This window comes from Hydra vulgaris, chromosome 08, assembly GCF_038396675.1.
Source record: "Hydra vulgaris chromosome 08, alternate assembly HydraT2T_AEP".
Taxonomy (NCBI): Eukaryota; Metazoa; Cnidaria; class Hydrozoa; order Anthoathecata; family Hydridae; genus Hydra; species Hydra vulgaris.
The window spans coordinates 61,471,417-61,493,140 of NC_088927.1; the positions used below are offsets into that span (position 1 = coordinate 61,471,417).

The window sequence follows — 21,724 nt, forward strand, 5'->3', positions numbered from 1 at the left end:
GTGGAACTTCTTACTTATGAAGCAAGCGCAGTATCACTACACCACTACCGCATTAATTATATGTGTAAATCTTTTTTGAGTCTCATTGTGCATCTTGTAGTTTTAATGTTTCAGTCAATTTGCTTTAAAACTGGTAATGTTTTATGCATTTAAATTATTTTTATTTATAAATTTGGTGTTAGGAGGTGTTTATGGCTGCATGGAATCAATTAGAATGCATTCCAGAAGGACTTTGCAGGTTTTTTAGTTGTTTTGATATAATTTATATTGGATAAAATTTAAATTAGATATTAAAAAAAATTTTTTTTCAGATGCTTAAAACTGAAAAAACTTATTTTGCATTCAAACTGCTTAGTTACACTACCTGAAGGCATTCATTTCTTGACAAATTTGGAGGTGGGTTATTGGATAATTTGTTTACACCTATTGTTTAAATGTGTTATCAATAATTTAGTCAAAACCATTGTTCTTATAGACATTAGATACACGAAACAATCCCAAACTAGTGATGCCTCCAAAACCTGTTTCCAATAGTGAAGTAGATGCAGAGTTTTATAATATAGACTTTTCTTATCATGCTCAATTACGTCTTGCTGCAGGTCAATCTCCAGCTAATACACAAAGTAGGTTGGTTAATTTGAAACATGCTCACATTTATATATAATTATAATAATCGTTATCAGTTTGTTATAAATGTACAGATAAAAAATATAAAATGCAAAATACATTGTGATATAGATAACATAGTGCAAAATAAATTGTGAAATAAATGTTGTTGTTTTTTTGAAATCAATTTCTCTAATTATTTAAGAAATTTTCTTTTTATCTGAAGTGTTTTTGGTATAAAACAAAAAATTTGATTAAAAATTGACTTAAGATTGTAAATTTCATGTAATAGTTTTATATAAATTATATATAAAATAGTTTATTTTGTATTAATTTGTCTATTGCCCAATATAAAATAAAAATAGAGTAAACTGTATATAAAATAGTTTATGTAAACTATTCATAAAAGAAGATTTTGTATAACAATAAAAATAGCTAAGGAAAAATAACATTTTTTTGTGTTTTTTATTTTTTAGGTAAAGACCCTATTGCAAGAAAGGTAACAATTTGTCGATGCATAATAGAAAGTCTGCTGTTTTAATCTTGTTTTAATTTTAATTATCCCAAAAGTATGATTTTGAGATTTCAAGTACTTTTTATTGAAAAACAAACATTTAAATATAATATTTACAATTGTTTATAATAATTAAAAAAATTGTTTTGACAGTTTGTTTTCAATATTTTAGATGAGACTTAGAGGGAGAAGATATCAATCAGCTTCCGAAGCTGATAAAAAGTTAAAAGTAAATGTGTTTTTAATCTTTTTTGTTTATTGTTAAAATCTTTTTATTAAATAATAGTCAGAAACATGACACAAGTTTTTGGTGGGATTGATTATGACTATATCATTAACTCAGTATTTTTTTAATTAATTTTAAATTGTGTACAAAGCCGGTTTTTTTTTTTTTTTTTTTTTTTTTTTGGAAAAATATCCAACCTAAAAAGTTTTTACTCTGAATATATTTACATTACTTGAGATTAGTAGCCAACATAGCGTTTTCAATCAAATCTCACTTCAAATTAGATTGCAAGCAGTGACCATTTAAGTAAGCAGTTACTGAGAAAGTTGAAATGCTGTGGTTTTCAAATGTTGTTTTAAACACAACTCTATCTCAACTCTAACTCCGAAACATAAACCTTGACAAAAAAGGTTGATGCACAGAGAAACTAGTTAAGCCCTTCTTCAAGGAACATGGTAAAGATTGAACTCGGAACTTCTCGCTTACAAAGTGCTCTACCGCTTCACTACCACATTGTTTAACAATTTGGAGAAAGCTTATTGGCTCAAGGGCACTTTCAGTAATTGTCTTGTATTGAAAAACATATTAGAAATTTAAGTTTTTTAAGTTTTAAATTTTCAAAAAGATTTTTTTTAGAAAGATTTCAATATTTAATGTTTTTTATAACAATGTTTATTGTCAATTTCCAATAAATATTGTCAATTTAGTGTTTTATAACAATGTTTATCATCAAGTTACAGTAGGAAATGATGTAATAGCTGGAAAATGATTTTTTTTTTTGAAAGATTTCGATATTTAATGTTTTTTATAACAATGTTTATTGTCAATTTTCAATGAATAATGTCAATTTAGTGTTTTATAACAATGTTTATCGTCAAGTTCCACTAGGAAATGATGTAATAGCTGGAAAATTATTTGATTTAGTTTTCAGAGAAAACCCAAAATCATAGTGTTTTTTTTTTTTTGAAAAATTTGTAAATATAAATGAAACTTTTTCAAAACATGAAAAGTTGAAAAATTTTATCTAATTACAAAAATGACAAACATTTATCATGTTTAAGTTAAAAGACAAAGCTGTGGTTGTACTTTCTTTAGGTAATCTTTTAATCCCTTAAAAGTAGAAAAAAAACTAAGTGGCTTTTACCTAGTTGAATCTGAAATTTTAAATGTTGTTTGTTGTTTTTTTTTTTGTTCAAGTGAGGAAGATTCTTAACTGAAAAATTTGTTCAGTTTTTCTTGAGATACTAGCCTTCAAAAAAAAGCACACTTACTGACGGCTATATCTGTCCATTGCATATAAGTTTCACTTTACCTTTGACTGATATAATTGTTGCTGTTAAGGGGTTAAAGTATTTTTCATAAGTATTTTCCTAAGCTTTCCTACCTAAATATATTTAATCGCATTTTATTAACAAGCAAGTGTTTGTAGAAAGTTCTTGTTATTGCAGAAATTATAAAATGTAAGTTAAGAATTTATCTGATATTGCTAAGATAGACAAAAATATTAACAACAAGTTTCGCTGGAATTGGCTTCAAGATATCAGAAAGATAAATAAAGCTGGAATAGAAAGTTTATTCCCTAACTGAACACTGAAATATTTTATCATGATTACATATTATTTGATGTTTTATTCCCTAACTGAACACTGAAATATTTTATCATGATTACATATTATTTGATGTTTTATTCCCTAACTGAACACTGAAATATTTTATCATGATTACATATTATTTGATGTTTTATTCCCTAACTGAACACTGAAATATTTTATCATGATTACATATTATTTGATGTTTTATTCCCTAACTGAACACTGAAATATTTTATCATGATTACATATTATTTGATGTTTTATTCCCTAACTGAACACTGAAATATTTTATCATGATTACATATTATTTGATGTTTTATTCCCTAACTGAACACTGAAATATTTTATCATGATTACATATTATTTGATGTTTTATTCCCTAACTGAACACTGAAATATTTTATCATGATTACATATTATTTGATGTTTTATTCCCTAACTGAACACTGAAATATTTTATCATGATTACATATTATTTGATGTTTTAGGTGCCATGTATAATATGTAGTAAAAACTATGAAAAAGAAAACACATTTTTTACTCAGCCACCTCTAAAGTACTAAAAGTCTAAAATACAGGGTGACCACAAAGTATCCGCACAGATAAAGAGCTTAATAAAAAGCATGTAGAAAGTATTTGGAACACAAATTTTATTTTAAAACATTTATTGAACTATAACAATTATGATTCAAAGATTGAATTCGAATTTTCCTCCATCAGCAAAATAACAGGCCTGTAGGCGTCTCGGGAATGCTTCGACGGTGGCGAGCAAGTAGGCAGGGTCCAGAGAATCCCAAGCTTTCAGTAGTGATTTTTTTAAACTTTCAATATTTTTATGCGGCTTTTGGCATGCCTTTCCTTCTAGGACGCTCCAGACTGAGAAATCCATCGGGTTAAGATCGGGGCTCGATGGCGGCCATTGAGAAAAGTTGATAAAATCAGGAAAAGTTGCCGCACAAAGGAGAAACGCGCACCATTCTAAAAAAACCAATTGAACATAGTTTACAAAGTATATAAAGTAAAGTATATAAAGTTTATGACATAATATTAACCAAAAACAACAAATAAATAAGAAAATACATAAGTGCTTTTATGCTTATATTTTCACAAGATAAAACCGTCTCGTGTGCGGATACTTTGTGGTCACCCTGTACATTGTCAAAAATGCACAACGATTAAATCAAACAGAGCTATATTGTCATCATTTTTTACTAATTAAAAAAAAATACAAATGCGTGTATATTGCCATATGGTACTTTGGATAATGTGCATATTGGCAGTATTTGCACCGATAGAGTAAAGCCTACCATCAAACCTATTGTAAGATTTAGAAACCTGACATTAAATGCAGAAGCAATGACACTCACATTTGTTTGTGAACATAATCCTCCAATGTCTTTAACATCCCATATGATTGAATACACAAAGGAAATGTCCAAAGATCATTGTGTTTTGAAAAATTTGAATATGTTCAGAATAACTTCGTATAAGCTTCGTATAAGCTGCAAGAAAAATTAGAAAAACTTTTCATGCTGAGCTTGTTTTTGATATGAAAATGTTATCGTTGTGCTTCTCAGCAAACAATGAGAAGGTTCCTAGTATACTTGTAGCATATTTTTGCCACAATGCCAATAAAGTTGTATTAAAACACTATACGTCATTATCGCTTGTTACAGTAAATCCCAAAAGTCTTTAATGCTATTATTATTCATTTATTTAACAAAGACACAATTCTATTAAGTAATCTTGTTTCCAATTTATTAGATTCTACCAGTTATATGAGGGGGAAAATCAGTGGGTTTAAAACAGATTATAAAGACTCACTTAGTTGATATTGATGGTGATATTTGTTATGGTATGCACAGTGTTGTCAAAAAATTTAATTTGGCAAGGTAGTTGAAGATTCGTTTAATGATATCTACATTAGTTTTAAGTTCAGCCCAGATCTTCGCACATTTTTGAAAATTTTTTGTCAAATCAAAGGGGTCATATATAACACTCCAAAACAAAGGGTTTCTTAGCGGTGGTTGTCTGTTTTAGATTATGCTCTTCCTTATTTTCTTCTTAATTTATTTTTCCTGGTTATCAAAACAGAACATCTCTCTGTATTAAGAAGAAAGTGACAAAATTTTAAAGAGGCTGTCAAATGAAAGTAAAAACTAATAGAAAAAATAAAATGTAAAATGCAGCAGAAAAGCAAAACAATATCCAGAAATAATTGTTAAAAATTTATTTTTCCAACGTAATTAAACATTTTTTCATATTAGTTTGTACATTGAAATTCTTCCTCTTTATGAGTTATTCATTTTACCTTTTGAACAAAAAGAACCGTTAGTCCATCAAATTTTTGACTAGCAAAATGAACAAGTTAAAAACAATTTTAACTTATTTTATTAAGCTAAATAATTAATTGAGAAGTTATGCAGTTTCAGATAGATGTAGCGCTTCCACTCGTATTTGCTGATGGATAGCCCATATGTTTTGATTATTGGTGGGTAGAAGTTTTCAAGTGTAAAAAATTCCTAAAGCTTAGTAAAATTATCAAGTCATGTCTAAGCATATTAAGCAGTGCTCATGTTAATCAATCAGAATGATGAACACCATATTTTAACAAAAAGGCAAACCGTTTTGATACTTCAATGTACTCTGCTATAGCTTCAGTTAAGTAGCAATTATTAGCAAACAAGAACAACAGGTACTTTTAAGAGATATATTGCATGACCCAGTTAACAAAAACTTCTGTGGTTATTTGCAAACTGCAAGCAAACGTTGTATTAAAAAAAAGGAGTTCCATTGGAAAAACAGAAAGGTTGAAGAACATTTTTTTAATATAAGTTCAATCTAGAAAAAAAAAATCACTTTACATGAGATCTATTATTGATCATGCAAAAAAGTGCAGAAAAAGAAAAGCTGATGAATGTTTCACAGCATAAAATTGTAAGAATAAAAAGTATTAATTTCTGAACCATGGTCTGACATTTTATATTCAAAAAGCAAGTAAATTATCACACATTATATTTGATTTTATAGAAACATTTATCTCTTTACCAACGTTTCAGAATTTATTCACATACCTTTATAAAAATTTCAGGATTTTCTGGAATTTTATAAACATAATTTTTCAAGATTTTCAAAGGAAAATATTTCCAGAATGTTCATAAAGTTAAAAACTCATCTATTTAGTTGTAGTTTTATATACAATAACAATTTTTTTGTATTTTTAAAGAATTAGAAATAGTGAAAATATAAGCTTGGTATTTGTGAAACTTTTACTAGAATGGATATAGTCCAAGACTATTCTGAACTCATCGTACCCAAACACTTTCTAAATTATTTTATAAATAAACATTCTCAGTCCCAATCCAAAAAAAGTTGGGTAAAGGTGTTTGAAAGTTTAAGCCTACTGCGTAGTGTATTAAAGATCTCACTGCAAACTATATTTAAAGTGATTTATTATACAAGAGATAGTATATGTTTCTTTTTGCAACTTTAAATTGAATTTTATATCCTTTCTTTAAAAAATATCTAACTTTTCCTAATATTCTTTTTGTTGAATAGAATGTTGTTTTCAAAACTACTAATTTTTTTTGTTTTTTATACTGCAGTTTTTTTTTTTTTTTTTATATCAATTATTTTTTTATAACAATTTCGTAATATGTTATTGTTTTTTGTAACTCATCACAACAGATATTAATGTCTAGGGTATGGTTGAGAGTGTTGAGGAAAAAAAGCATAAGAAAGTTCGAAAGGTATATACTTTTTAACAGCAACTGCAAAGATTTTAATGGTTTAAAATTTTAAGGATTTTATATATATATATATATATTTTTTTTTTTTTTTTTTACTAAAGGATGAAGGTGGAAATGAAGTTTTTCAAGATGCTCATCGCCTTAAGTAAAATCATTTTATTGATTCAAAAAATTAATTATGTTTTTGATTTTCAGCTGAAAATTTCATGTTAGCATTCATGAAAGTGTTGTGTGCCTATAAAATTTTTATGCAAATATTTTCTAACTGTTTAAGGGCAGGGAAGCGATGGGATCAAAATCTTGCTAAACCAAATTTAAACTATGCAGATATTTTTCAAGATGATGTTGGTATGGAATCAGGTAAGTTTTGTCTTTACTATTATTGGTATTTTTATCTCTTTTTTTCTTTATATTTATCTCAATATTTTTTTTAGGGTTGTTAATTTGGGTTATTGAAAATTTTTTGCCTACACCATTAGAAGAAGGTAGGTATTATTTTTCACTTTTTTGAAATAAATTATTAAGGTTTAGTTTTTTTTTTGTTTTGTTTTGTTATTTTAATGTTTCAAAATAAGTGTTCAAGTTCTCCCATTTTTTTTAGGTATATATATATATATATATATATATATATATATATATATATATATATATATATATATATATATATTAAGGTGGTGCATAAAACATGTAACTTATTTAAAAAAATACCAAAAAAATACCATATGACTTTTCCAGATATAAATTGGTACAATTTAGAAGCTAATTGCAACTAACCTAAAGGTAACCTAGGTAAAGGTAAACATCAGCAAAGCAAATAAAAACTCTTTCATTTAGATATCACATTTTTTCTAAATGATTTTTCTTAATGATTGCTGCTTCTGTTAGTTTTAGATAAAATTCTGTGTTGACTATTTAGTTAATAACTTTATGATTCAGGCAAGTGACTATTGCTTGGATTGATCCTTTAATTAACTGTGAAACATAAAGTATTTAGATATTTTGTCTACATTTGGTGTTTTTTTTTTTGAAAACAATTTTTCTCTGTATTTGCAATTAATTAATACAATCCAATCTAAACTCAGGACTGATATCACTTTTAACCAATCTAAACTCAGGACTGATACCACTTTTAAGCAATCTAAACTCATGACTAATACCACTTTTAACCAAAATGGTTGACTTTAGATGCTTATTTAAAAAGATAGACACACAACATATTACAGGGTTCCCACTCCTCCTTAAAAACCTTAAATGTCCTTAAAAAAAAGAAACCTTTAAAGTCCTTGAATAACCTTAAAAAAAGTTAAAATTTGGCTGCTCTCCTTTAATTTCTCTCCTTTAATTTGTTCTCGCTTTCTTTTTTTTTCATCTAGGAAATTTATATATATATAATATATATATGCATATATATATATATATACATATAATATATATATATATATATATATATATATATATATATATATATATATATGTATGCATATATATATATGCATATATATATATATATATATATATATATATATATATATATATATATATATATATATATATATATATATATATATATATATACATATATATGAACAAGCTGAAATAACTTTTTATTTCTTTTTGATAAGTTTTACAATAAATAGTTATAAAGAAAGGTCAAATGGACACATGTGCGATGTTGTAATGAAGAAAGTAATACTGTTTGTACAAGATATTATACTTAAGAGTTGAAAATAGAGTTGATATAAAAGGTAGCAAGGATGCATCTCTGAAGAGCAATGCTAGCCATTTTTTATCAGGCTCTCCAAAACATTGTTGAATATATTGTGGCTCTGAGGATTAAGTTTCATCTACAATAGTTCACCTCTTAATTTTAATTGGATCTTATAACACCGTGATTTTTATTATCTTTCATTTTCCCCTTATGGTTTATATATGTGTGTATATATGTACATGTCTGTATATGTATATATATATATGTGTGTTGTGTGTGTATGTACGTGACCAAGCATGTATATATATATATTTATATATACATATGTATATATATATATGTATATATATATATGTATGTGTGTATGTATATATATGTATGTGTGTATGTATATATATGTATGTATATTTATGTATATGTGTATATGTATGTGTGTATTTATATATGTATATATATATACATATTCAAGTACTTTGTTTTGTTTGTACATTGTTTTATTTCATTGTTATTAATTTTGTTGTTGATTTTATTATATTTTCAATATTTATTATTTTTTATTAACATCGACATCTCTAACTTGATCAGGTTCAATTCCCTCTTTAAGCAAACACGTTAAATTTTGTATTTCATGTTCTATATTTTTAGACCTTGCACGTTGGTCATGATTTTTCATTAAGAGTCTGAGTTTATAATTTCTATTACATACGCGATGCCTAAATTATCATCATTATTATAATTTTTTACTATACGCTTCACTAGAGTGTCTTTGTTTTCTGAACATCTGTTCTAAATATATCTTGTTATTTAATTTTTTCTTTACCCTTTCTCTCTCCTCCTAATTTTTCACTTATTTCACTTGGGCTTAACAGCTCGGTCTTGTCCTTTAATGCATGTTTTTGCATTTTCTTAAAAAGGTCTGGCCAGAGAACTTGGAAAAGCTGCAACCACAGGTATTCTAAATATTTTAAAATCTTGCGTGACTGGTTTGATAGAAATCAAACCAGTCATGCAAATATGGAAAAATGGTTCAGGTGTCTATGGATAGCCCTAATGTGAATAAACTGTTTTTGGCAATGCTCAATGAAGAACATCTAACAATATATAAGTAACACACTTTTGATGAAGCTTGTTACTTATATATTGTTATATATGAGTTTATATTAGTTTACCTGTTTATATATAAAGTTTATTAAAAAAAGAAAGATTCTGTTTTTAATGTAATCATTTCCTCCTTAAATTCTCCTGATTTTTCATTTCAAAAAACTGTCATTTGTGACCTAATCTCCTTAAATATTAGCAAAATATCTCCTTAAATCTCCTTAAAATCCTTATTTTTAGACTCAGTTTTAATAGTGGGAACCCTGTATTATTACTGTGTAGATTTAAGTAGTACTGATATTAAAACTTAATATTTTTGAAGTAAATTAGAGTAAAAACAATTTAAAATAATTTTTCATATATTTTGAAATAACATAAACTTAAAAAACAAGAACCATGAAGTATCACACTTTATTTTGTTTTATTTATTATTATTTTTCTTTCTTTTAGTTTTTGTTTGTTTTATTTTTATAAATGATTATATCTAGAGATAATCTCTAGATATGGCTCTAGATGATAGCTATTAGCTCTTTGCTTAAGTAGCGCATATGTCTGATGATTGCTTTAACTGCGATATGGGTGGTTCCCAAACATCCAAAAAAGCTCATCTCTGAAGTCAGTTTGCTTTTAAGCTGTACGCTCTTAAATTATTGTCTAAACATCTAGATTTTTACAAGTATAGCAGCTTATTCATCCATCTAGCTCTGCATTGTTTTGGGAGTCATAAGTTAAACACTGTGTGGTGGAGTATCATCCAGAAAAAATATTTCACAATTAATGATTAAGTAGGGTTTTTCTGATTGACATCTCTTTTGCAATGACTTGACATCTCTTTTGCAATTCATTACACACAACATCCCTGATTGACTAAACAAATATTTTTAAATATTGAGGACACAAAGCATAGTAAGTTACAGTTTCTACCTGTACCTTTTCTGAAACTGAGGCAATCAATCAAATGTATGTATTACTCTGCGTTACTGTAGCAGGGTTTGCAGCATGACCTTTTTTAAAACTTTTTAGTAAATAATGTTTCAAAATATTGTTTTAAAAAAATCATCTAAGCGTATTTGAGATGATATGGGCATTTAACATTAAAAAAAATAATAATAATTTGAAATGGGTAAATAGCGTAAGTACTATTTAGTAATAGGTAATGTGGTATATTCTTAAGACTACTTCCTAATTGAAAGGTTGCACATTTCTGACAAAGTATGTGTACAGTTGCACATTTCTGACAAATTATGTGTGTGCCTTAGGGTGATGCAAAATTTGTAGGTTCAAAACTTTAGTTGTCCTCAAGCTTGCCCTTGTTCTAAATGACAATAGTAGTTATTGGGCAAAATTTGAATCAAATCGGATGATATTTAGGGGTTGCCATGTTATGTCACATTTTGGTATAAGGTTACAAAAAGTAAAAAAAATATTTTTTATTTTTACATTTTTTATATTATATTACTGAATTATTTATTATCAATTTCTTATTGATAATAAATACTAAATACTATTACTAGGCAATAATAAATCAATCATCTTCATCATTCAACAGTCATCTTCATCAGGGTAGACTTTGATGCAACTGGAAATTCCTTCCGGTGAAGATCAACCAATCTAAGAAGAAACTGCTTTTGGTTTTCATCTTTCGTAACGCTTGAGTTAAAGGATGTTATAAGTGCTATGCCTCGTTCCGCGCAATCGTTGACGACTTTCATTTGATGAACCTTGTGCTTCATTTCAAGATATGTTGAATCCATATCCCACTCTGAAGATTCTTTCATTAAAAATGATTCAGCTTTTTCTTTTCCATTTTTCAAAATTAGATCGAAAAGTTCTGCGGTGCGTTGTGTGACGAAGGAAGACAATGGGCTGTGACAATCGAATGTGGCAGCATCAAGTCTTTTGAGAGATTTCTGCCTTGGCTGTTGTTTCAGGTTGTTTGCCATGTCTCTCTTGGTGTTGTTGTCGACACGGGAATCGAAGAAAGCCAATCCTATTAGATGTTCAGAAAAATACCAGAGGTGGCGATGCAAAACTTTTGCTGCATTAATTGCAATTGTACGATTTGGATATTCTTGAATCCGTTGAAGAAGCTTGGCATCATTGAATGGTGCTCGTTCAGCTAACGGAGCTTCATTCCAAAACTGTCCGTATACAAATGCCAAAAAAAGACTTATATCTGTTATTCCTTTCTTTTCCTTTGCAGTAATAACAAATTGATCCTGAAACAAATATATCTTTATACAATATATAGCTTTTGCCATCCAACGTGCATTGTGTGTTGCACCTGGAGCCCGAAACTTCACTTTGAACTCCGATGTTGTAGTTGATCCTCCAAGGAAAATAAGGCACAAATTCAAGAGTTCTAAGTAATCATCCCTGGGTTGTTGACCTTTAATTGCTTCACTATAATATACTACCATTTCTTCACGGAGTTTGAGAAAAAAATCGCAGTTGTAAAATTCTTTATTCCCTATAGTGAACACCTCCTTGTTGATTGCTGGCCATTGTTTCTGGAAACGGTTAAAAATTCCAACTTCAGGTCCTCCACTGGTTCCAAATGCAGTCGTGAAAATGGTGGAAAGCATGACTTCAAACATATGGTGCCTGCATGCTATCCATATAAGATTACGGTCAAGATTCTGCTCCATTATTGTGCAGGCACCATTGTTCAACCCAGTGTTAGATGAAGTAGTGTCAAAAACCAGTCCCCGAACAAATTCTTTCAATTTCCAGTCTTTAAGAGCCTTCATGCAAGCATCAGCCTGTTGCTCACCTGTACCTCGATCAATCTTTGGAACGCCCAGCAATTTTTCCACCCCACCACCAGTCACAAGGATGGCAATTCTATCCACTTTTTTTTGACCACCAGTGATATCAGGTAAGAGCTTTCCATCCCAATGCAGAAGAAGTGGATCATCAGGAGAGAAATCAACCTTGTCAGCTGTAGTCACCGCTTCACGAACAGATCGCCTTTTTCTGCGGATTGTGCTGTACGACAATGATAAATCTTTTACCGAGTGACCAAGAGCCTGAGACACTGTTCCAACCACGAAGAGTGCACGGCGATCAGAAATATTAACACGATCAAGAGATGATACAACATTATTTGTTAAAACTTTCATCTTCTTTTTCGTTGAACCACTTGTGCTCAGTGTGCTGGAAGCGGAAGGAGTCTGATATTCATCATCATTCGAGGAACTAGAGCTACTTTCACTCACAATGTCAACTGCTGATGAAGAAGAAATGAGTTCTGTTTTTTGCATCAGTTCCGCTTGACTTCTTTGACGCCTCAATTCCATTTTAGTTTCTCGGACTCGTTTCCGTGCCTCCCTAGCTGTTAAATTCCGATCAATTCCTGCCATACTACAACTTAATGGATCTTCTTGCTGCTGACGTAAAAATGCTTTATCTTCATCGTTTTTCATAACTTCTGATGCATTCTTGGTTGAAATATCAAAAAGTTCTTCAAGGTCAGCGTGGAAAATTCCTTCTTTCATTTGACAGCTGTCCAATTTTGATCCTCGGTGTTTTTTCAGCAGCAGATATTCGTCATAAAGTTTTTTTAACTTTCTTTCCGCATTGTCAATTCTTTGAGTTGGAATTTTTCCTCTCTCCCATATAACAAGAACTGCTTCAATTGTTGCCCGAATACTTTTTTTCACTTCTTGTTTCTCTTCTATATGATGGAAGAGCAACTTCCGAAGAACATCCCCTCTTGAAGGAAGTCTGGCAGTCGACAGAGTTTGTGTGGGTTTACCAACAAGCCACACCTCAGCAGAAGATCTAGTGGTTGCCATATTATCAATTTCTAAATTATTAATAAATAAACAATGAAAAAACAAATTTGCGAAATTTGAGAAAATCACAAAATTTTACCAATGGTTAATTCATCTTATAAAACATGGCAACCCCTAAAATTGCTTCTTTTAGTCTAATTTTTGGTACACATGATCCTAGGTGATAAAGGAACACAGGCAACCTTGAGGAGAATGTTTTTTGTGACATTTTTTTTTTCTATTACAATCTGAATCACCCTAGTGTGCCTGTGTTTATCACATTTGAAATAAATGTGGAAAAAAAGATATTTAAAAATCTTAACATGTTTTGTTGTAGTATACTACATTTTCTGAAGATTTAGTTTACATTTAGAACTCTGTTATAGAAAAATTGAAATTGAGAAACATTACAGAGAAGTAATAAAGGACAAATAATTTGTATTTTTAATTGTAATTTTTAGGCTGCATTAGATTTGAGCAGCTTAGAATGGATTAATTTTTTTTATTAACATAACAATCCATCAGTATCAATTTAGTTTGTAGGAATTTTTTTAAGTCTATAGATTTTTTATGTCTTTATCAAATCAAAGCCATGTGTTATTAATGTTTGATCAATCAAACAATGTGTTAAACTATTTTATTAAAAGAGGGAACAAGGTTTTATTACAAGGAGTGTGCAAGGCTGAAAGAATTTTGTAAAAGTATTTTTTTTTATATATATATTTGTTTAATAGGTTCTTTTTTTTTTCCATAGCAAATTTTAATTTTCTATGTTATTTATTGAGGTGTTTAATCAACTCTTGAGCTTCAAATTTTGAAATAAAAATACCATCATCATCATCTGCATGTTTATTGAAAATAGGTATAAAGGATAAACAATTATTAACCCATGTTTTTGCCATGAAACCTGATGAATATATTTTTTTGATTTGCTACTAAAGAAGAACCCATCCCAATGCTACCAATGGATCATAATATTTTTATTAGTAATTTTATTAACTAAGTTCTAGTAATTTTAAAAGTTTGATTTTCGATAAAAAATTTACAAAATTATGTTTATAGTTTGTTTAAGTAGATTATTTGGTCAAATAGGAGATAGAGCAGAATCTTTACTGAGCTTGTGTATCTTAGGTAGAGCATAAATTTTTGCCATTTGTAAACCAACAGAATCAACTCTTGTAAAAATACTTCTCCATTATTAGTTGGAATGTCTTTTAGTTCTTAAATTTTAATTTTATCGCATTTAATATTGTGTAATAATTTTTTATACTTAACTTTCTTAAGAATGATTTTTATTCCCCTTGTTTTGTATTGTTATTACAATAATTATTTTTTACTTTTTTTAAAAAAAAAATTTTTTTCCTAATACTATCTTTAGATATAAAAATTTAATAGCCATAGAAATTTCGCTTTTAACTTGAGTTTTCAGATAATGGTTTCGAATATTGAATGTTGATAAATTGCACAATACCATTGAACAAAGTGAACACATCTGTTTGTTTTTTTATATAAGTGCTGGTGGTGAATCAAAGTTTATACCATTAATAAAATACTGATGTTGTAAATTTGAACAAATAGTTCTTACTTTAAACTTTATATTGCCTTTTTTTTAATCAGTTCTATTTATTGGTTTTTTTATTCAATGTGGTTTTAAGTAATTACTTTTTTATTGATATTATATCATTGTTGTTTGTGTGAGGTATGTTAAATCCTAGATACTTTGAATATACTTTAAATATTTTGCAAGAGTCTTCTACTATGAACCATGTCAAGAATTAGAAGTATTATATATATATAAATATATATATATATAAATATATATATATATATATATATATATATATATATATATATATATATATATATATATATATATATATATATATATATATATATGTATATGTATATATATATATATATATATATATATATATATATATATATATATATATATATATATATATATATATATATAATAGTGGTAATAATAATTTAATTATAATTATAAATATAAGATGTATTGGTATGACACTTCTACAGTATAATTCTTTCATGGTGATTTTTTTATCAACGACTTTATTGGTAAATAATTTTTACTCTAGTTATAGTTATGCAAAATAGAAGATATTTAAGTATTTAAATATTTGTTTGTATTTAAGTATTTGTATAAGTACTTGTTTATTTTATTATTATTTTTTATTAAAATTTATCTTTTTTTTTTTTTATCAGCATTTTTTGGAAAGTTTTATGATGGTGACTGCTACATTATTTTAAAGGTAAATTTAATTTTAAATTGTGTTTATTTAATGTTCTGACTATAGTTTCGTCAATGCTTTTGTGTTTACGTAGGTGTTATAACATTTTGTTGTAACAATGCAGTTGTAATTTATTATTGCAACATTGCTGCCAGGGATGCAGAGTCCCAAAAAGGACTCCGGATTTGAAAGTTGCAAAAAGATTACTTTATCCTAGTTTTTGGTATCCAAGAGCTCTAAAAATAAAAATAAGTGTATGGACTACTAATTGGAAAAAAATTAAGACTATTAGGTTAGAGGAACAATCATTTTTTGAGCCCGGAGTCCTTAAGTATAATGGCAGCAAGGACTCCGGGACTCCAGGACTTCGGGCTTAAAAATAAGAAGTTTCAAGTCATTAACTCTCATGAATTTTTTTCCTATAGCAGATCATAAGTCAACAAACATATTTAGAGTTTCTGGGCACTACAGACTTGGAAAAAGTAGAGATATAAAGCCGGAGTCCTTTTGGGACTCTGCGACCCTGATTGCTGCTGTAACAATGCTGTTGTTACAAACTACATTTTAAGTTGTTGCAACATTTCAGTTGTAGCATTGTAAATAATTATCATTTAACTATGCAATAGTTATTAAAAAAATTTGCTTATATTTATTATGATTTTTTTGTTTTAGTCAGAATACAGTGATGCTGGTATTCTTAATCATAAGATTTACTATTGGATTGGTCAACATTGTACCGTATGTCTTTTTTTTTTTTCCTTATAAATCTTATTGTAGTACTGGCGTTTATTTTTAAAGTTTAAAAAGTTCTAAGTATTCTGTTATGTATAAATACAAAAATCATAAAAAAAGTATTAAACAAAAAATTAATTGTTCTTGCATTTTTATTTTTCTATACATGTTAATAAGTTATAATATGAAAACTATTGTTTATCAAATTTATTAAACTATTGTTTATTAAATTTATGCATTTTAAAGGGTATATCAAATTAGTTACCCCATGTTTATATGTTATATTTTTCATTTAGCTTGACAAAAAAGCATGTGCTGCAATTCATGCTGTTAATTTGCGAAATCTTCTTGGCGCAGAAGGTAGAACATTAAGAGAGGAGCAATCTGATGAATCTGATGAATTTTTGGATTTGTTTGATTCGTGTGTCTCCTATATTGAGGGAGGAAATAACAGTGGTTTTTATAGTGTTGAGGAAGCTGTGTACACCAATCGTTTGTATCGTCTATATGGAAGTCAAGGAATTTCGGTAGAACCTGTTGCATTAAGTTGGGAGTCGCTTGATCCAAATTATGTTTTTGTGTGTGATGCTGGTTTAAAGATTTTTGTATGGTCTGGATCAAAGGTTGTTTTTTTCAATTTTCTTGTTCTAATGTTTTTTTTTATTATTTTTATAATTAGTGAAAGCTGAATTATCTGTATAAAATAATACTATGTGTATTACCTGAACGCCTATAATAGCAAGATTGCAGGTTTAAGTTTAACTAACTCAGTGTATGAGTAGAACTTCTGTTAAAAAGGAAACTTGTTTTGATTAGCTTAACTATTATGGTTATTTTCACTAGGAAATAAAAAATCTTTTTGTTTAAAAAAAAGAATATTATTATTATTATTACTAATAGCTGTATTATATTAAATTTAATCCCTTTTACTAATAGCTATCTATTAGTAAATAGGGGTTAAATTTTTTTTTTTAAGTTCTGGAGTTTATTTACAAATTACTTTTGGTTTTCCTTTTTTCTTCAAAAACAAAATAGTAAATAACATCAAATTCATTTGTACTTCTAAATTTTAAATAATTTGTTCTTGCTGTAAGTAAAGCATCAGCTAAAAATGATGTACTTCGAAGTATTTTAAACTCAAAATTGTTCTTGCTGCAAGTAAAGCATTAGCTAAAAGTGATGTTTAACACATACTCATATCTCTTTAATATTAGGTGTTGTTTTTAATCTTGTAGTTTTAAATCTCCCTAAGATCTGTTGTGTTGAATTTTCTTACGATTTGTTGTAGTTTAAATCTCCCTAAGATTTGTTCTTTTTATTCTTCTTAAGATTTTAAACATAAGTTGTGTAGTATAGATTTATTTTTGTATGATAATAATTTGTGTTATAGGTTTACATTGATAACTTGTGTTATTGCATTGTGTTGTATTTTTTTTACTACAAAGTGAAGTCTCATAACAAATATTTCTGAAAAATCTGAAATTTCTAAGAATGTTTTTCAGCATCTTTTACTATTTTATTTCTGGTAATCTTGTATTAGTAAATAATCCCATTAAATATATCCCATTAGTAAATGTGGCATAGGCTCCTTATGCATAGTAAAGGCTTACGTAAAGGCTTAAGTAAAAACTTACCTAAAACAAAAAATGTTCTGATCTAAAGCCTTGGATTTATTTGTGGGTAAAGGTAGGAGGATTTTGTAAACCTTAGAAAGTAATCTTCCTTGTGATCGTATCAAAATTAAATTTTTGATACGTTTGTGATTGTATCAAAATTAAAATGCTCAATCCAGAACTGCAAAACAAGTTAATGCTAGGAAGTGAAGCCTGTTGTAAAATATTACTTTATCTATTCCATAAATTTTTAACTTTTAATGTAATGCAATCTACAAATTTTACGAAAAGAACCTAATATGTTTAAAATACTGATAAATTACGACACAAATGTTAATATACTTATGTCAATTTATACACTGCATTGTCTCATAAAAGGAATAAATTTATTTACAAAATCACCTAGCCTATATATTTTTTCCTTTGTTTAATTTTTTTAAAGATTCTTTTTGATAAAGTGAGTTAAAGAATTTTTTTTTTCTTTTATTTAGGCTAAGCTAATGTATAGAACAAAAGGAAGGTAATTATTTACACATTTATTTTATTCAATACAATTTGGTTATTTGATTTAATGTTTTTGTTTGTTTTTTTAGACTATTTGCTGACAAAATCAACAAAAATGAGAGAAAAAACAAGGCTGAAATTATGCAAGTTTTTGAAGTCAGTTTACGTACATACATTTAATTATAATTTTCTGCTTAAATTGTCACCTTTTTAATATAAAGGGTTTTTTGTAGGATGAAATTGATGATTTCATGGACTTTTGGAATCTTATAGGTGGTCCACCTAAGGCTCGTCTTAAGGTAAAACTATATATATATATATATATATATATATATATATATATATATATATATATATATATATATATATATATATATATATATATATATATATATATATATATATATATATATATATATATATATATTAAAGAAAACTCTTACTACTGCTTTTAACTGCTGGAAATTTCAAGTTTTTTTTTTTGGTTTTAGGAAAAATATGAGTATCAATACTTTACTCCTAAACTTCCAATATTATATAAAGTTGGACTTGGGATGGGCTATTTAGAGCTCCCTCAAGGTAAGGTTGAAAATAGTAAATACAATTTTTTAACTTGAATTCTTATTAAAATAAATATTTAATTTTTTAGCTTTTATTTTTTATTATATTTTACAACAATAAAAATACAACTAAATAATCATAATTAGATATAGCTTTAACAATTATTTTTTATATTAATGCTTTTTTTATTATTATTTGTTTTTTTATATTATATAGTTAATTGAATAAAATTTTATTGTTTTGCAGTCGAGATTCCTAGAAAGAAACTGAGACAAGAGTTGCTTGATACAAAAAGTGTTTATATTCTAGATTGTTGGTCCGATGTTTTTATTTGGTATACTATTTATTGCTAAGTTGTTTTAATTTTTTCTTGTTGTTTAATTTTTTAATACTTTTTAGCTATTTCTCTTTTGTTATTAATATTGTTAATATTGTTTTAAAATTATTATTAGTTTTGTTTTATTCTAATTTTTTTTTTTTTTTTGTAGGATAGGAAGACGATCTGCTCGATTAGTACGAGCTGCTGCCACCAAATTGGCTCAAGAGTTGTCAGAATTTCTACCTAGACCAGAATATGCATTAGTTACTCGTAATTTAGAGGGGTACTTTTATTTTATTTTTTAATATTTATGAATTAAGTTATAAATAGAAAATACTTTTTTTTTAAATATGATAAAAAGCAACGTGTAATATTATGAATCAATAATTTTTGTATATAATTTAGTTTTTAAATTTTGACTTGGATGAGGTTTTAGGTAAAAATGTTGTATAAGCTTTTCTTAAGTCAATTGGCTCAAAAACTTTGTCAATCAATTTCTTGATTGTAAGCACCCCTCATTGGACAATAAGAAAGTCATTTTAGCCTAAAATTTATGATTTTAAAATTTTAGGTTGTTATTTTTGTAAAGTTTGGTATAAAAAAAAAAGGCTTTTAGCTATAGTATAGCATTGCAAATTATGTTAATATTTTATTAATTATAATAAATAACTTATTAATAATAATAAAATTATTAATAATAAGTTATTTCTTAAATATACTATTTTGAGCATAAAATATCACATAAAAGACTTGTTTTTGAGACTTTGAGTTATCCACATTGAGAAATATTATTAAAAATAAGGTCAAATTATTAAAAAAAAAAAAAATACAATGCAAATGCAAAACTTAAAGATAAATGCAAAAAATTTTCATTTAAAATAAAAACACAATAATTAGAGGTAAATCCTAAAGTTCTATTTGTGACTAAGTTTTTATAAATAAAACAGTTAATGTACAGAAAAGATATTGTTAACTACAAGTTTAATTCTGAGATTATTTCTAGTATAACTTCAGATAAGCTATTTGATATAGCAAAATACAAGTGTAACATTGTTTTTAATGTGGAGAAAAAAGATGGAATTTAATTTATGTTTGTTGGAAGAAAGGATGAAACTAAGTTAAGAATTGATGTTTTTAAATCAATTAGATTAACTCCACTAAAGTTGTATTAAGCTGCATTTACCACATTTTTTACCCAAATTATTTTTTTACACTAAAAAAGTAATAAAATTAAAAAATAAAAACAGTAAAAAACATTTAAAAAAAAAAACAAACACATTCTACATTAAAAAAAAAAGAGTAAAGTTTATGTTTTTGCGGTATTTACAACAGTCAAAAGTAATTAAAAGTGATGTAATTTGTTGTCAAAAGATTTTTTACTCTCCTTCATACTCTCAAAGCCAACATTTTGAAGAATTCTCTCTCTCTCTCTCTCTCTCTCTCTCTCTCTCTCTCTCTCTCTCTCTCTCTTTATATATATATATATGTGTGTGTGTGTGTGTGTGTGTGTGTATATATATATCAAATTTGTATCAAATTTTTTTTGCCGACCTAAATAATTGAGGCCGGCATTAATTTGCCTAATTCCGAGGGTTGATATATATATGATTTTAACTTTTTTTTTAAGCGTAGAAAATTCTGTCTTCAAAAGCAAATTCAATGGTTGGGATGACGTCTTAAGTGTTGATTTTACAAAAACTGCAAAATCTGTTTCTGCTTCAAGAGCTGTAAGCTATTCTATTAAATATCAATTTCATATTTTTTTATTTTATGTAAATTTTTGTTAAATAACATTTTATCAATGGGTTTTATTCAAACTGAAGCAAAGTTATCAATAAAATTTTTCTAAAGCAATTCAAATGTTTCTTGAGTCATCTTCAAGTGCTTAATCTATGATGTAGTGAGCCAGCATTATGCGAGTGCATCCTCATTTCTTTATGATGAAGTGAGCCAGCATTATGCAGGCACAGCTATAAAATTGTGACTTTTCACAGATTATGGGGGAAGATAGTGTCTGATACCACATAATGGCCTAATGTCCCTCAATATTAATGCATAAATTGTATGCACTAGTATGCATAATCAATAAAGGACTAATGACAAAGGTTAAATAGTAGCGAGGTTACATAATTGTAGCTTGTTTATATAACTATACAAGTTATGTTAGTGTTACAATTTATTTTTGTTTTTCCATTTTTATTTTACATAAGGTATTTTATTTTTATTAAATTTATAAAAGTTTTTGTTTGTTTGAATCTTTTAGTCTTGTGATAGTTTTGTGAAAGTTCAAAGTATTTTATATAAATCTTGTACAAAAGACCTTTTTAATATTGTTTATATTAGATATCAAAAAATTGAAAATCATTATTCATGATTTAGTAATTAAGTGTTTTAGAAAAAATTTTGTTTAAAAATTTTTTGATTTCTTGGAATATTATTTTCTTAGTAAAAATATGTTAAATTTAAGAAAA

The 21,724-nt window shown here is 27.2% G+C and overlaps 1 protein-coding gene across 1 annotated transcript in view; it reads left to right on the plus strand.

Moving 5' to 3' along the window:
* Positions 1 to 21,724, plus strand: part of LOC100214454 (protein flightless-1 homolog) — a 46,166-nt gene that overhangs the window by 16,573 nt on the left and 7,869 nt on the right. Inside the window, exons 16-34 of the mRNA XM_065804092.1 lie at positions 183 to 238; positions 312 to 396; positions 476 to 623; positions 1,083 to 1,105; positions 1,293 to 1,349; positions 6,640 to 6,687; positions 6,789 to 6,832; positions 6,962 to 7,047; positions 7,122 to 7,172; positions 15,499 to 15,545; positions 16,197 to 16,262; positions 16,553 to 16,879; positions 18,361 to 18,389; positions 18,463 to 18,529; positions 18,607 to 18,672; positions 18,865 to 18,952; positions 19,181 to 19,268; positions 19,423 to 19,536; positions 20,881 to 20,980. Coding sequence (XP_065660164.1) covers positions 183 to 238; positions 312 to 396; positions 476 to 623; positions 1,083 to 1,105; positions 1,293 to 1,349; positions 6,640 to 6,687; positions 6,789 to 6,832; positions 6,962 to 7,047; positions 7,122 to 7,172; positions 15,499 to 15,545; positions 16,197 to 16,262; positions 16,553 to 16,879; positions 18,361 to 18,389; positions 18,463 to 18,529; positions 18,607 to 18,672; positions 18,865 to 18,952; positions 19,181 to 19,268; positions 19,423 to 19,536; positions 20,881 to 20,980 — 1,590 coding nt within the window. The remainder of the gene's footprint in view (positions 1 to 182; positions 239 to 311; positions 397 to 475; positions 624 to 1,082; positions 1,106 to 1,292; positions 1,350 to 6,639; positions 6,688 to 6,788; positions 6,833 to 6,961; positions 7,048 to 7,121; positions 7,173 to 15,498; positions 15,546 to 16,196; positions 16,263 to 16,552; positions 16,880 to 18,360; positions 18,390 to 18,462; positions 18,530 to 18,606; positions 18,673 to 18,864; positions 18,953 to 19,180; positions 19,269 to 19,422; positions 19,537 to 20,880; positions 20,981 to 21,724) is intronic.